The sequence below is a fragment of the Drosophila arizonae genome, chromosome 2 (genome assembly GCF_054131065.1).
Source record: "Drosophila arizonae isolate 15081-1271.41 chromosome 2, UAZ_ARI_1.0, whole genome shotgun sequence".
Classification (NCBI taxonomy): Eukaryota; Metazoa; Arthropoda; class Insecta; order Diptera; family Drosophilidae; genus Drosophila; species Drosophila arizonae.
The window spans coordinates 21,456,956-21,473,471 of NC_142922.1; the positions used below are offsets into that span (position 1 = coordinate 21,456,956).

General features: G+C 39.4%; 2 protein-coding genes across 2 annotated transcripts; both read left to right on the plus strand.

The window, feature by feature from the left end:
• Window positions 1-6,980: 6,980 nt before the first annotated feature.
• LOC108613095 (hatching enzyme 1.2) lies at window positions 6,981-8,232 on the plus strand. Its single transcript, XM_018006368.2, has 2 exons — window positions 6,981-7,276; window positions 7,359-8,232. The coding sequence occupies exons 1-2, from the start codon at window positions 7,102-7,104 to the stop codon at window positions 8,162-8,164; spliced, it is 981 nt and encodes a 326-aa protein (XP_017861857.1). The 5' UTR covers window positions 6,981-7,101; the 3' UTR covers window positions 8,165-8,232.
• A 699-nt stretch (window positions 8,233-8,931) lies between these two features.
• Window positions 8,932-16,052, plus strand: Rm62 (ATP-dependent RNA helicase Rm62). Its single transcript, XM_018019359.2, has 6 exons — window positions 8,932-9,089; window positions 9,333-9,620; window positions 11,251-12,342; window positions 12,405-12,643; window positions 14,894-15,072; window positions 15,138-16,052. The coding sequence occupies exons 1-6, from the start codon at window positions 8,932-8,934 to the stop codon at window positions 15,363-15,365; spliced, it is 2,184 nt and encodes a 727-aa protein (XP_017874848.2). The 3' UTR covers window positions 15,366-16,052.
• Window positions 16,053-16,516: the final 464 nt, after the last annotated feature.

The following is a 16,516-nucleotide window of genomic DNA, read 5'->3' on the forward strand; positions in this document are numbered from 1 at the left end:
GCGTGCCGCGCGCCTTCTCACCATCTCGCTCACTACACAGCAGTGGGTGCTAAAAGTATGTCGACCATTGATATGACAGTGTTGAATCACTGGGCAAGTTTAGAGCATTAAATGTTTATGTATATATATAGAAATACAAACAGTGAAAACTCGCTTAAGTGAACTATTAATGATTTCAATTTTGTTGTCTGTTGAGAGATGTGTTGAGCATAGATAGAAGAGGTAACAGTAGTAGTAGTTATTGAGATTTTATGATCAAGACATATAAGAAATTGATCTATGAGTGCATTAAATTCCTGTACCTATTATAGTGTATCCTAGAAACCTGCGAAATCTGCGAACAACTACTCAGTAGTCAGATAAGCGATCTATGGTTAAGTATCCTCAAGTGTTTTCCAGACGCCTTTAGTTCTTACATAATACAAATTTTTCGCCGTACTAAATCTAACAGACCTTGAGGATGATCGTAAATCCCTAGTTCATGCTTGAATAATTAGTTTAGTTAGGGTCGAAAGCATCGTTGTTGTTCCATTGAGCAGCCCACATGTACATGTTTGATTGATTTCCCATTTCAGAGAAAAAAATACATATCATCAGTAAAAGTAATTAATATGTTATATTTTATTGATTGATATATATAGGAAGCGCTTTTAGAGTATGGATGTACACATGTATATATTGTGTAATAAAGGTCAACATTTAATTTAATTATGTGTTTATTTTTAGTATATACGCTTTAGGTATATGTATGTCTTGTCAAAGCTCTAAAATTAGAAAAAATAGAAAAACAAAAAACGTTCCTTGCAAAAATAATAGACATTAGATTGGAAGTGTCAACGGAATCGTACCATTAATGGCATTCACTATAGCACTTATAGCACTTATTGACATATTCAACTCCCACACACGCACGCATACCCACGCTTAGACACACACACTCACACAGTTGGGTACGGTGCAAAATCTTTATAATGCAAATGCTGGAATTTTAATGTCGTTATCAAAGATATTTTCCATATATATGTATATCCATACATATACACATACATATATTTATATATATATACATAAATAAATATATATACATATAGCGTGTGCATCATTTATACGCAGCTTGCCACACGTTGCCGTTAAATCGATTTACATACTTCACAGAATGCCTACGTAAGCGATTGCTTTTGCTTTTTTATTGTTATTACTTTTTTTGCTGCTTTGTTGCTTTTACTTTTTTGTTTGTTTATTCCAGGGGGACAATATGTGCGTGTGTGTGTGGGTGTGTGTGTGTGTTCGTAAAAGTGTGCACGTGGCAATGTTGATAATATTTTCAATACCAACAGAGATAGTGCTTGAGCAAGCGGAGGGAGAGCACGCGGGGAGCATTGGGGCTTCTTTCAAGTGGCATCAAATGTCAGCCAACTATAAAAATGTGCATATGTATAGGTATCTATAAATATATACACACACTCACACATATGACACATGTGAAATTTGGCAATCCTAAATCGTAAACCCTACTCTATAGATGCGAAATGAATTGAATTTGACACAAAATGTAGGAATCGAATGAGAGATGAGCGCGTGACACGTTCAATGAATCACGTGCGGAATTAAGGAAATATGTTGACTTTATATACCTTGTAATGTGATCTGCAGTTTTGTACTATTTGAAATATATTTAAGGCAGAAACTAAACTATAAGCTCATTGTAAATTTATGAAAAATAATTTAGCTATATTAGTAAAACAAAAAAACAAAAAAACAAAAAAACAAAAAAATAAAATAAAAATAAAAATAAAACAAAAAATAAATAAATAAATAAATTAAAAAAAAAAAGATAAAGTCCTTAGCTTAGATATGAGCTTTTACTATTATACCGATAATTAATATTAATAAATTTGTGTAATGAAATTCAGGTAAAAATTAAGTAAATTGTTTCCAAGGAATATAAGTCGACAATCTTCTTATCCTCCCATACACCAACCAAACAAGCTCCGATATTTAAACACTCAAAATAATGATGTTCAAATTGTACTATTTTAGTATTATTTCTATATACCTGAAACATTTTCAAATTTCAAAATTGAATTTCCAAAATATTTCATTATATACAGTTTTAAGGTACAGCAAGTTGTATACTTACAGTGCACACCGCAAATAACATATAAACATACATACATTCGTACATACATACATCGAGATACAGACATAAATTTTTAATTTCAGTTTAGCCTGAGATAGAGATTTTTGTTAGTTTTCAATGTTTGCAGAATGCTTTATGAGGAAACCCTTTGAAATGGCAAAGCAACTCGAGTAAAATCAAAATGCCAAATGCTCAAAGGAATTTAGAAACACACATTTACATACATATCTACATATGTATATATGTATGTTTAATGCATACAAATGAAAGTTTTCAAAAATAAATAGAACATATGCAATATTTAGTTGAACTAAGCTGAAAATGAAATGTGATGAAATTTGAAATTGAACACACCCATTTAATAAAACTCCACGCAGACCAGAAGGAAACAAAATATATTAATTGAATTAATGCGATGATGCCTCGCGAAAGAAGAATACCTAAAATAATATTGTTTTCAATGTGTGGCGAGAGGGTCGCTGGCCCGGTGGCTCGCTGTCATAGACAAAGTTGGCCTAGAACTTTTTCTCTTTGGCCAAAATCTATAAGTATATTTAAGCCGTCTTGGGCGAATGCAGCTTAAGCAGCAAGCACACTCACGTAATTCTTTGTAAGCTTCCTATGCGCTCTGTAACTAAAAATCGACATTAGCGGCATTAAAAGTTGTGGATGCCCCCTACGCTAAGCACGCTAACCACGCCCACAGCCCCACCCTCGCAATGCTCTTTACGGTTTGTGCGGAGCTTGGAATGCTCTATAACAACATAGAAAACTTTGCGCTTTCGCTTTATTAAGCATAAAAGGAATAAAAGTTTCATTTAACTGGCGTTATAATTAATACGCAAAATCCCTTACAATGCATCCCCCAATCCACAGCTCCACCCATCCCATTTTTTCACAGCTCAACAAAAGGGCAGCATATTTGAGCTGTGAATTAATCAAAGAGAATCACGATTGAAATGCAAAATATTATCTTTGAATTATGCAGATTAATGCAGCTAAAGCTAACAGCCAGAAGGGGAGGGGAGTCCGTCTTATCAGTTCAGCAACAAATCATGAACCGTTTTAATGTAATTCAATTAATTCCATTCGACACATAATTGGAGATATCGCACTCGGGTGTCAAAGCCAAATTTGACAAAGCAAAACAAAGCCAAAACACACAATAAAAATGCAAAGCAACACTGCAGAAGAGGAAAGAACAGTTAAGCCTGAAATACCCTGTCATACATCAAGCAAAGGGAGTTTACATTATGCCTAAATTAAAAGTGGCAAAACAAATAAAAATTAATATATTGTAGTTAACTAAAAGCAAAAGTTATTTGTTAGGAGTGAGTTATGAGTGCTAAACAAGTATATATATATATATATATATATATATATATATATATATATATATATATGCATACATATATATTACATCTATCACATAGTTACTTATTAAATTATCATGCCCATTGTGTTGCAAAAGAAAACAAAGGCAAAACACAAATGCCAGACAGAGAGGCAGCAAAAGCAAGCAAGTCAGTGTGGGTAAAAGGGTGCGAGCGGAGGGGAAATACTTGGTATTTCTATATGTATGTGTGTGTGTGTATGTGACGTCATTATGTAATCAAATCAAATAACGTTTTGTACATTGTTCAATTTCTTGTTGTTGCTTTGATAAAGACAGACAGCAAAAAAAAAAAAAAAAAAACCAACAACAACAAACGAAATAAAAATGCAAATTTATTTGATTTTTATTATTTGTGAAGCGATTGTTTCTCGCTTACAGCATATTTTTTGTTTCTTTCGTTCGTTTGCTTTCGATGTTTTATTACGTGACAACTTTGAATTAGTCTTGCGTTTGTTTTGTCTTGCGTTTTAATGCCAATGGCCCGCCCACTCGCTGCCGCCCCCACTATAAGCAATAGCAACAGTAAACACTTTCGAGCAGGAGGAGGAGGAGTAGAACAGCGAGGCGAGCGCATAAAACGCAGAAATAGAGTGGAAGAAGTATGCTTGATATTTGACTCCAAGCTTTAGAAGTGTTTGCCAGGTCAGCAGCGGTTAACTACAGGTCAAGAGGTCACAAAAACTGATAGCGAACAAGCTGGGGAAAATTGCTTTGTTTAGAAATATATCAAGATGTTACTTACAGAGTCTGTGGGTTATACAAAACTCTAGTTTTTATGTGAAACATAGTCTTATGATTGGTTGTGATCGAATATAGTATACCCTGTAGTCAGTATGCATAAACAGGTATAATAATAAATAAATGGTATAATTTTATTATTAAGGAAGATAAGTGAAAAAAATAAAAGGGCTAATTGAATATAATCGCATATGATATCATATATAGATGAATTGAATAATCTCTTCATAGAAATTAGGCATTTAGAAAGTATTTAACGACTATCTACCCCATTGATCCAGTACAGGGTATTAGAGATAGACGTTATAAAGCATATTCTGAATGACTAAAGTATAGGATTATTTAGAAGATAAGTATTATCCACATCCAAGACTTAAGTGCTTCAGTCAAAATTCATCAACTCTTTTGGTCAACTCGAAAGACATTAAAATTATAAGAATATGCCATATATTCTATATACATTCGCTACTACTGTCTTAAACTATGGACTACGATATACCCTGTACGAATATAAGATTAACTTATATAATTAAGCGATTATCTAAAAGACTAATACAAAATAACTAGGCTACATTTGTTGGAAAACAATAATTAAGCTTACATTTCTGTATTCCTTACATAAGCAAGGTTGCTTGATGAAATGCATAGCCAGACAATTTATTAGCTACCTGAACTTAGTAGTTAGATCCATCGATATCTATGACAATTTTACGTAATTGGATGTTCGAAGCTAATTGAAATGTAAAATGATTTATTCATTCACCAATTCACAGCTCACACCTTTCCACTCACATATCATAAATGAATTTAAATTTCAAAATTATCATGATGAAGTTGCTGTTGTTGTTGTTGCTGCTGCTGCTGTGGCTGTGGCTGTTATTGTTGTCTTGCTAATTAAGTTGTAAGTCCTAATTAATGCTGAGCGATTAAAATGCATTGCCAAGTGCTGCTATGAAAACAATTAAAGCCCCAAGATGTAGATAGACACCAGCGTACAGATTAGTCTAAGACAACCTATAAGGTATATGTACACACACGCACACATGCACAGAGTATATAGTAAGAAATGTTTATATATACATATGTATATCATTCACATATCTTTTGATCTACAACTGAAATGAACTGACCCCGGGGTAGCTAAGTTTAAGTGCTGGCCCAAATGTTGCTCTTTGGTGTCACATAAGCAACAACTAAAACCAACAACAACAACAACAACTACAGCAACAGACAACAACAACTTTTGGATAGCAAACAGACAACTAACACAACAACCGAAAACGTTTACGAAATGCAGCGTGCCGGGCCTCCGGACGTCGAAATCAATTTTGCGAAATTTGTTTATTTATAACATTAAGACGTAAACCTGACCAGCGACAACAAACAACAACAACAGCAAAGTAAATCGACATAAATCATAGAAGACTAATGTGATACACTCACGAATAGAAAGCTACGTTTTAGATCTGGTTTCGAGTCAAAACTTAAGTTTATATTAATGTTTTTCTATTTGATTATACAAAGACTCTTGACTCTTTATATATGTACAAAGAGGAAGTACAAAAGTTAGATAGATAATTTATAGATTTATGCCTGCAGAATATTATACGAATATTTGAAAAGTGTAAGCTTGTTGTATGTCGTAGAAGAAATCGAAGTGTATGGACAGAGAGAAGAAAGCGTGGATAGGACTACCGAAAAATAAATAAACTAATTATAAATAATAAAAAAAAAAAATAAATAAAAGTAAAAATAAAATAAATTGATTAGTTATTTCCAAAATAAAGTTTTTAAGTAAAAAAAAAACAAATAAAATAAAATAAAATAAAATTTATTTCTTCTAATCTATAAAATTTGGGATTTGTCAATGAAAATTTCATCAAATTAAAAGAACTGAGTCTTAACATACTCTATCTATTACTTTAAAATGTTTTGAATATCAAAATAAAAAACAAATACAAAAATAAAAATAACAAAAAAAATAAATAAATAAAATTATCAAACTCTATTTCTGCAAAGAGTGAATCTTAGTTCATATCGAAAATGCGATCAATCGAAATGACGTCAAATGAGTAGAGCAGCAAAATCGTATCAATTACGTTCAATAATACTGAATATCTGAATACAAAACATAGATATTATAAACAAGAGAAAGTGTATTTTACAGTTCAACGATTGACGTGCTCTAAATTCATGCCCTTCTCTCCACATGGACAAACACGCCCAGATAAGTGTCATACTCAAAAGGAAAGTGTACTGGACCAGTTAGCAACTCAATTCGCCCCATTAATGCAATGCAATTACTATAAAAACCAACAATTTAGATCAAACATGATATATTGTATTATGTATGGATACACAAACCCACTCATTTAAGTTGAACATCCACAATTTGTAGAGTATAATGGAAACGTAGGCCATTCACTTGCCCATCAGCACCTCTTTCCCATTGCGGCATTAAATTACAAGAGTCGTCCAGTCGATCGGACAGGTGAGCCGCTGAGCCACCTGCAATCCGCATTGGACGCGCTCATATATCAGCTGATAGATTTTTGGATTTGGACGACGACGCGGACGCCGACGCCGACGTCGACGCCGGATGCTCAACATTATTTAGTTTGTATTTTCGCACATTCTGCATAAATTAAATACAAGTCGAGTGGCTCAATGGCTGCGATAGCCGTTGGCCAGTTTAGTTGGCGTCTTTCTGTGGAACGGTTCGGTTCGGCTTGGAGCGTGGGCCACTCGCATGGCGTCTCACTAAGCGAAGGCAAACAAAAACAAAAGCAAATATTTATAGCATAGTGGATATCAAAGCTTATTTATAATGTGTGAAGACTTAGTTTGGCCACCGCTGTCGCTGCTGTTGCTGCTGCTGCTGCGACTGTCGCCCGCCTCGACTGCGGCGCCGGGCAGAGAAAGCGTTAACCAGCAGCAGCTTCTCCAACCTTATCCAGCTGGTGTGGATTTGTTTGAGCATGAGTTCACCAGCGTGTCGGCAGGTACGTCTAGTTATCAATTCCAGCTGTTTCACATACTTAGCCTCTAACTCTCTCTCTCTCTCTCTCTCTCCCTCGCCTTCAGATGACTTTGATCCGTTTGGTCCAGATATTGGAAACGATGATCTGGGCATTGATGATCCCGAGACAATGCCGCGTTTGTTTCAAGGCGATATTGCCATAGATCCGTATACGTACATCACGCTGCGTCTGGGCGTGAATCCCATGCGGCATCCCAAGCGCTTGTGGCCCAATGGCACGATACCTTTTGAGATAAGTCCGCGGTATGACAACAGAGAGCGCAATTTGATAGTGAGGGCTCTGAAGACATTTAATTCGCTCACCTGCATCCGGTTTACGCCATACGATGGCGAGGTGGAGGATTATCTGCTTATTGAGCCACCCGAGGATGGGCCGCAGGGCTGCTGGTCGTATGTCGGCAAGCGGGGCGGGGAGCAGGTGGTCGCCCTGCAGCAGCCCGATGAGACAAGCGCCCACTGCTTCAGCAGCGAAGGTCGTATCATGCATGAGCTCATGCACGCCATTGGCATCTATCATGAACAGTCCCGCGCTGATCGGGACAACTTCGTCAAGATTCACTGGGACAACATTGTGCCGCGGTTCAAGAAGAATTTCAAACTTGTGTCGCGCAAGCGGGGCAAATATGCTTTCGACTACGACTACAACTCGGTGATGCACTACGGAGAGTACTATTTCAGCAAAAAGAAAGGAGAGAAGCCTACGATGACGCCGCTGCAGCCGGGCGTGAGAATTGGACAGCGGAAGACGATCAGTAAAATTGACTGTTTGAAGATAAACGATTTGTACGGCTGCTTGAAAGGTCGGCGTGCCAAAATGTATAAAAGCTTTTGTCATTTGTTAGGTTTGTAAGCGTTGTACTATTTATTGTTATTTGAATCACATTGATTTACTTATTTAATAAATTATATCACGATTTACTGCGCTCTCTTATTATTTAAAATAACTGTCACTGAATTGCTTGAGTTTTACAACATCCAATAGATGGCGCTTTCTATTTTGTGCTGTTTAAGCTGGACACGTGGCCAGTTAAATTTACTTTTAAATAAACAACAAAAAGCAAATTTAACCATCAAAATATATTGGCATTATTGTAATAGTATTACTACTAACCAGAGAACACATAGACTAGACATGTAGAACAAATATTTCTACAGCAGAAAATGTTAAGTTGGTTGTGTTCTCTGGTCAGTGGTAATAACAAGGAATTTTTATATATTTATATCGTAAGAATACATAGATCAGCTGGTGGCACAAACAGCTGCTGATGCGAATTGAAGATGAATAATTTATTCGGCTATGGATCTTAAATTTGATTGTTATTCGAATTACATTGATTTTCAAGTATAAATATAAATATACAATGGCGCGCATTTTACAATTTTCAAGTATCTGCAAGTCCATGTCGTTGCCGTACTGGTTGATGGTTAGTGGCAATACTAAATAGATGGCGCTTTATCTTAGTAGTCTTTGAGTTGCATTCCAATACATATATAAACGTTTTTATCTAATTAAATGAATAAATATACAAAAAAAAAAAAAAAAGACAAACTAATTTAAACTTAAAGTACTTATCATTTATAGTTGCATAATGAACTTAATTACATGGAAAATAGCACATGTTATATTGTTTCGCGCGCGCAATAATCGACGAAAATATCGATTACGCGGTAGCAACCCTCGCTCGTGAGCCAGTTTGGTGCCAGTCGATAGTTTGTTGCTTCAATATCGCAAGCAAGAAATCATCGTCTTTCATTTCCATTTTGGACGAGGTTAGGTAAGAACACGCGCGCATCTGCTTGCACGAGTTAGATGCATAATAAGTGAAAAATAATAGTATTAAATTTATATATTTGGAAGCTTAGTAAAATATGTTAAAATTAGTGCAATATGTAACTCGTAAATCGTGCGAATCTGCAGTGCTTCCCGCCTGCAGTTGGCGCAATTTATTGATTTCACCACAGAGCGTGGAAAAATGTATAACGCAACGCCGCCATTTTCTTTTTTGTTCGACCAACAGAACAACCAGCAGCAGTCGTGCTTTGCTCTGCAGAGAACACCCACAGCAGTTCCAAGGGAGCCCGTCCAGCCAGGAGTCAACAGTACCCACATCTAGAGTATTATCTAGTTGCTCCCAGCAGGCACAGCGTGCGTTTCATATATCGTCAACTCGATACGAAACATCCAGATCAGTCGACGAAGCACTCCCAGCAGACAAGCCAACTACTGATTTGTCCAGACGTACGAGGAAATCACTTTTTATTGATCCAGACGAGCAATCAGAGGAAATCAAAATTGAAGGAATAATGTAAGTAATACAATATATAAAATATTAAAATTCTAGTTAAGAAAAATTTAGGGGTCTTTAAATTGTGTGTATGTATAGTATATGTATGATGGGCATATGTTTGTGTGTGTTTGTTGGTTTTTTCCGTCGCCATTTTCTTGCCCACGCTTTGCGCTAACGTTCGTAAAAGTCTGTATACGTTGAAACTCAACGATGAGTAATTAATGGAGAGTTAAAAATGACGGAGAGAAAGCAAACAGCAAGAGGCAGTCAAGTTATTCACTTTTTCTGTATATTTGTATTTTTTTTTTTTTTTTTTGCCCACAAGCAACAACTAATAAATAATGAGAGCAAACCACAAAAAATAGAAGAGGGGGGAAACGTCAGTGTACGTCATAAAAAGAATTGGCTTGATTTGTGAAACGTGTCTTTACTTCGTTTGCTTTTTTATAGCATTTTAATTTGTCTGTATGCCCTAAACACAAACACGAGCACGCAGACACAACGTGGTTAAGTGTGTGTGCGATTGTGCTTGTGTAGGCATTGGAGGTATTATTCGCGTGTTTTGCTGGTGTATAACAGTCGTAGTACAGTTTGCGTGCTCATGATATTTTTTTTTATCGTCTGTCAAAACTGATACCACTGCCTAGGTATATTCGCCGTCTCTGTCTTCCCTTACCAGTTTGTTAGTTTAAAATGTCAAATGACGCCAATTGATTATGAGAGTCTGCTCTTCGGCTCGCCCGCCCGACTGTCTGCGTGCACGATTTGCCTTTTCGCATGTCAAAGCGCGACAGGTAGAGCGCAAGACGATGTGAAAGAGCGAATGAGAGGAGGGGACTGGGGACTAGGCAAGACATTTGCTGTCTAATAAATGTTCAGCGTTCTTTTCTGTCAGTCGGCCAAGTTAGCGTGCCTAGAAAAAGCAAAAGGGCGGAGCGGCCCAAATTGACAGACATTTGGTTGTGTGCAAAGGGGAAGGGAGCAGATGGTTTATGGGCTGCACATTACTAACGAATAAACCGATATGTTTAACATGTGTCTGTGTGTGTATAATTGATTAATGTCAGAACTGTAACATTTGTGTTTTGGCTGCCGCTGCCAGGTGCCGAGTTGTTTAGTTGAGCAATTGAAGGGCGATTGTTTGTAGATATGCATTCACATGTATGTGTGTGTGTGTGTCTGTCTCTTAGATATGTTGGAATTGCATGTTGTCGTCAATCAAATTTGCCTTACTGTTTGCATTTTATACGAAATTTATTTAATTTCCTTAACACGCAATTAGTTTTATTTAAGTTTATTGCGGTTGTATTGCTGTCTCACTCGTACGCTCTCACGTCAAATCTGTCAAATTGTTAGCGTTGCCAGCCAGTCAAAAATCGGACGGCGAGCAAACAGCATGCGATCAAAGTGAGCCGCAATGACAATTCGTCTGAAGTGACATTTTACACTCCTCGTTTAAAACAGAAAATACTGAATTAAAATTTTAAAGAGAAATAAATATGAATACATTTGAACAAATTTCCAAGAATACAAAAATCGGTTACGAATTGCTCAAATTTTAAGTTGTCCAATTAAATTAATTGTGTCCTTAGCATTTTAAATTCAATAACTTTTTACATTTTAACACAATGACTTTTTCGTTCAATAGGGCACCTCACGACCGCGATTTTGGATCCGGACCACGTGGCGGACGCGACCGTGATGAAGACCGACGTGGCGGTGGTGGATCACGTTTTGGTGGTGGCGGCGGCGATTATCACGGCGTGCGCAATGGTCGCATTGAGAAGCGTCGTGATGATAGAGGCGGCGGATCGCGTTTTGGCGGCGGAGGTGGAGGCGGCGGCTTCGGCGGTGATCGTCGCGGTGGTGGCAGCCAAGACTTGCCCATGCGCCCAGTGGATTTCTCCAATTTGACACCGTTCAAGAAGAACTTCTATCAGGAGCATCCCACGGTGGCCAATCGGTCGCCCTATGAGGTGCAGCGATATCGCGATGAGCAAGAGATCACAGTTCGCGGTCAGGCAGCCAACCCCATACAGGACTTTTCGGAGGCCTATTTGCCCGACTATGTTTTGAAAGAGATTCGCCGCCAGGGCTACAAAGCGCCCACACCAATCCAGGCCCAGGGCTGGCCGATTGCAATGAGCGGCGCCAACTTTGTGGGCATTGCCAAGACAGGCTCGGGCAAGACGCTCGGCTACATTCTACCAGCCATTGTACACATCAACAACCAGCAGCCACTGCAGCGCGGTGATGGTCCCATTGCCTTGGTGCTGGCACCTACCCGTGAGCTGGCTCAACAGATTCAGCAGGTGGCCACCGAGTTCGGTTCGTCCTCCTATGTGCGCAACACATGCGTCTTTGGCGGCGCACCGAAGGGAGGCCAAATGCGTGATCTCCAGCGTGGTTGTGAGATCGTCATTGCTACACCCGGTCGCCTCATTGATTTCCTCTCGGCGGGCGCTACCAATCTGAAGCGTTGCACCTACTTGGTGCTGGACGAAGCCGATCGCATGTTGGACATGGGCTTCGAGCCCCAGATTCGCAAGATTGTCTCACAGATTCGTCCCGACCGCCAAACACTCATGTGGAGCGCCACCTGGCCCAAAGAGGTGAAACAGTTGGCAGAAGACTTCCTCGGCAACTACATACAAATCAATATTGGCTCCCTGGAGCTATCGGCCAACCACAACATTCGCCAAGTGGTAGATGTTTGCGACGAATTCAGCAAGGAAGACAAGTATGCTAAACATTTCAATCTCAGCCTGCTTTATACTCATTTCCTTCTATATTTTAATCTAGACTCAAGAGCCTACTGTCCGACATATATGACACCAGCGAGAACCCCGGCAAGATAATTATCTTTGTGGAGACCAAGCGTCGTGTGGATAATCTTGTGCGTTTCATACGCAGCTTTGGCGTGCGCTGCGGCGCTATCCACGGCGACAAGTCACAGTCGGAGCGTGACTTTGTTCTGCGCGAGTTCCGCTCGGGCAAGTCCAACATTCTGGTGGCCACCGATGTGGCGGCCCGTGGCTTGGGTAAGTTTTTAGCAAAGCATGAGAGAATTACATAATTAGTAGAGTATCCGCCGGCTGCCAAAAGATACACACACTCACACACTCGAACACGATTACACAATTGCTTAACACGCACGTAAAAACATTCGCACAGTGAAAGCTCGCTTTAACGGATATAGCTTGGAATGTAATAAAGTTGTTTTTTCTTAAACGGGAAAAATAAAACGGATTCGTTATTTAGCCTTTCGTCAATAGAGCTTTCACTGTAGCCTTCACTAGATATTGCCTATCCAAGCAACTTGAAAATTCCCGCCCCCTCATCAACTGCATCTAGACTTGAAGACAAGAACAAATTAGCGAACGCGAAATCAGATTTTTTGTTTGTTTTTAAATATATTTATAAATACCAACAGTTTTTAGTCGTAAGACCCGAACAAAGCAAAAACTTTAATAATCAACATACATTTTTTATTCCACACCCCCGCCCCGACCCAACCCTTGCACCCGTCCCTCGGCTCTGTTTTGATGCCAACCCTCGACTCGTGAATGGTTAATACGTGCCTTGTGCTATGCACACGCAATGTCTGTGTGCATGTCTCTCTCTGCCTCTCTCTTTCTTTGTCTCTTTCTCTCTCTCTTCCTTCCTTCTCGTTTACAGAGGCCGTTTATTGTAGTATGATGGGGAGGATAAAGGACAAGCGGCAAGTCCCAATCCCAGTTCTCGTAACATGAGCGAGCGACTTTTGTTCATCAAAAACTGAATTTGACAAGTTTTTTGTTTAAACAATGAGCAAAAGGTAACAGATAAAGTTCACCTGATCGAGTCGTGTTCGCTTGGCTGCCACACGGACGCGCGATCAACGTAAACGCATTCGCATACGAGACCGGCATTCATATATCCCCAACATCATGCATCATACGTGGCCTCTGCAGTCCTCTCCTCGAGAAAGAGCGTTGAGCCAACCTAACAACCAACCAACCAATCATACCAAACCAAGAACGAACCAAATCAACAAGCAAACGGTCAAGGGGCACATCTTGTTGTCACCAAAAAAAAACAAAAAATAAATAAATAATAATAATTAAAGTAAATGAGAAGGCGGCGCTACAAAGCAGGCAAAAACATCTTGAGAGGCGCTGATGTCGTCGGCCGGCCGGTTGCTAAGCACACACCACAAAACATCAGCCAGGCAGCGACAGCAACACAGAATGAATGTACCATAAACGCGGCCCCAAAAAGAGGACGATGCACCATGCGCGGCGCACACATTTGCACAGACACACACGAACACACGAGACCCACACACATTGCCTCTCCACTCCACTCTACAAAGCATCAGAGAGCACGCTGTGGATATGTATGGACGATGAAGTGCGAGTCGCACTTCGAGATCAGCCGTTATGGAGAGCTGTGTGATCGTCGCTTGTTCGCCGTTTCGATCGTCGCTACTGGTGCTGCTGCTGCTGCTGTTGAGTGCCTAGCTACCAAATGGGTCGCCACGCCCACTGCCTGCCTACCTGTCTGCCTGCGCCGCCATTGCCCGTCGTCTAGTGGGTGGCAACGGATCCTGGACACCGGCGCTTGTTAAAACGTTCTCCCTGGTCGACATAAAAACTGTATAACTGAATAGATAAATATACACAGACGCGCCTCTCTTCTATAAATATGGAGGAGAAGGATGCGGCTGCCGGTTGCCGGTTGGCCTGGCACACTCGTTCGCCAGCCCGACCCCCAAGTCTAAGTCGTGTCGAGTCAGATGAGGTGCACGCGGCTCATTGCAACAAACTCTCGCCGCTCGCTTCGCCATGCGACCATTAATTTTTGTGTGTTTGGAGAGAGTTTGGACCACGAGCTGCGCAGCGCCACAAAACTTTGAGATTTTGATTGAGAGAAAATTGAATGAAACAATTTGTAGCACCAAGAAGGTAACGTACATTTTGAAACATTTTCTTTTTTCGTAAACAAAAACCAAAAAAGCAATACCTAAAAAATATAAAAGTTAAACTCAAATGAAAACTTAAAACAAACAGAAAATATACCCAAAAAAAACTTTACTCGAAAAGCGAATCAAAAAAGAGAAGTGTATTCAAAGTGTAAAACGTCTCGAAAAACGCTAAAAATTGTTGCACAGAGCAAAGAGAAAAATCCATTTGGCAATTTGAAAAACTGTTTTTAAGATAAACCTTGAAGTTGACTACTCTATGTCCTATAAATACTAATCTATATATATGCATTCATCTATTTCTCACATATTATATACGCAAATACAGACGTCGATGGCATCAAATATGTCATCAACTTTGACTATCCACAAAACAGTGAGGATTATATTCATCGTATCGGACGCACAGGACGTTCCAATACCAAGGGCACGTCCTTTGCCTTCTTCACGAAAAACAATGCCAAACAGGCCAAGGCGTTAGTCGATGTACTGAGAGAAGCTAATCAAGTATGTATTTATATTGACATTTTAAATATAGCAATATGTAAATGAATGCTTACGTTCCCTTGCAGGAAATAAATCCCGCTCTAGAGAACATGGCCCGCAACTCGCGTTACGACGGTGGTGGCGGACGCTCCCGTTATGGTGGCGGTGGCGGCGGCGGCCGTTTTGGAGGTGGCGGATTCAAGAAGGGCAGCATTAGTAATGGACGTGGCTTTGGCGGCGGTGGTGGCGGTGACGGAGGCTTTGGCAACAGGAATGGCGGCGACGGCGGAGGCCGACACACGCGCTTCGATTAAGCTAAACACAGCAACTAACTAATATTTAGCATCAGTTGATTTGAATAGCAAATGAGAAGCAGTAGCCCCTAGAACTTAAGTTTAATTTAAGTAATAGCTACAAATTAAGTTTTCGTACAACTCCCCCTAACTCTTATTAGATTTTGTGGAAAAACTGCGGATAACCCACGACGTAGAGGGGTTAGATGTTTGTGTATTCATGTAACTCATAACCACAACAAATTACAACATAGCATTTTATGTTAGCAACTTGTAAATTATTTGACGCTTCAGCCCCACTAAGAGCAACAATCTCCCAAAACACAAGAACACTATTTACGAAATTGCAAAACCATTTTTTAAAATATGATGTGATAAAAACTTTTAATTTAATGCAATATATCACTTATTAAACAAAAAGAAAAACTAATACTAAAACGAAGCGCGTCGTGTGTAAGGCGAAGAACGAGAGCTAAGGATCATTCCCGTCGTTCCCCCTTATGATGAATATGATGATGACACGGAGCAAGAGACTCCTATTCTTAAATTTACTTTTGGATACCTTTTATGGCACAACCAACAATTAAAATGAATTACACATAATACAAGTAAAAGAGATAAGGAAAGAATTACGCATTGTATGTACAAGGAGAGTATTTCTCCCATTCAATTTAATGTTATTTTGGAAAATAAATATGTGTAAACCTACTTACGGCCTGACCAAGGCACGCAATTTTCAATTAAAGCTTAAAGGAAAATTCCGCAACTTAAGGGAAAAGTCGACATCATTAAGTGTAATAGCATTGAGAAACTGTCAGTCGAAGTGGTGGGGTCTAGGAAGGTCCATTGGCCAGATAAGGAACTTATGCCGACTTGCGATGCTGGACAGCGACAGCCGTGTCTGACACCACATTTAGACGCAATGAAGCCACTTTCGACAGGATGGAGTGGGAGTGGCTCGTAGGGTGGGGGATATTTTGGAATTTATCGCCTGTCGCTCAAAATTCTTATGACAAGTTTCCTTTTCGGGCGTGGGCTGATAATGCGGGTGGGTGGATAGGCAACGAGGCTGAAGGTGGGTGGGGCCTTTTTGAACAATAAATGAAATAAGTTTCTCTGTTGTTGACTTGACCGAGGTGTGGCGTGAATGTTTCCGTCTCGCACTTTTAAGA

Coding starts and splice junctions, on each gene's coding strand:
- LOC108613095 (XM_018006368.2), top strand. CDS start 7,102: ATGTGTGAAGACTTAGTTTGGCCACCGCTGTCGCTGCTGTTGCTGCTG. Junction 7,277..7,358: donor GTTCACCAGCGTGTCGGCAG/GTACGTCTAGTT, acceptor CCTCGCCTTCAG/ATGACTTTGATCCGTTTGGT.
- Rm62 (XM_018019359.2), top strand. CDS start 8,932: ATGTTATATTGTTTCGCGCGCGCAATAATCGACGAAAATATCGATTAC. Junction 9,621..11,250: donor ATCAAAATTGAAGGAATAAT/GTAAGTAATACA, acceptor TTCGTTCAATAG/GGCACCTCACGACCGCGATT. Junction 12,343..12,404: donor GAATTCAGCAAGGAAGACAA/GTATGCTAAACA, acceptor ATTTTAATCTAG/ACTCAAGAGCCTACTGTCCG.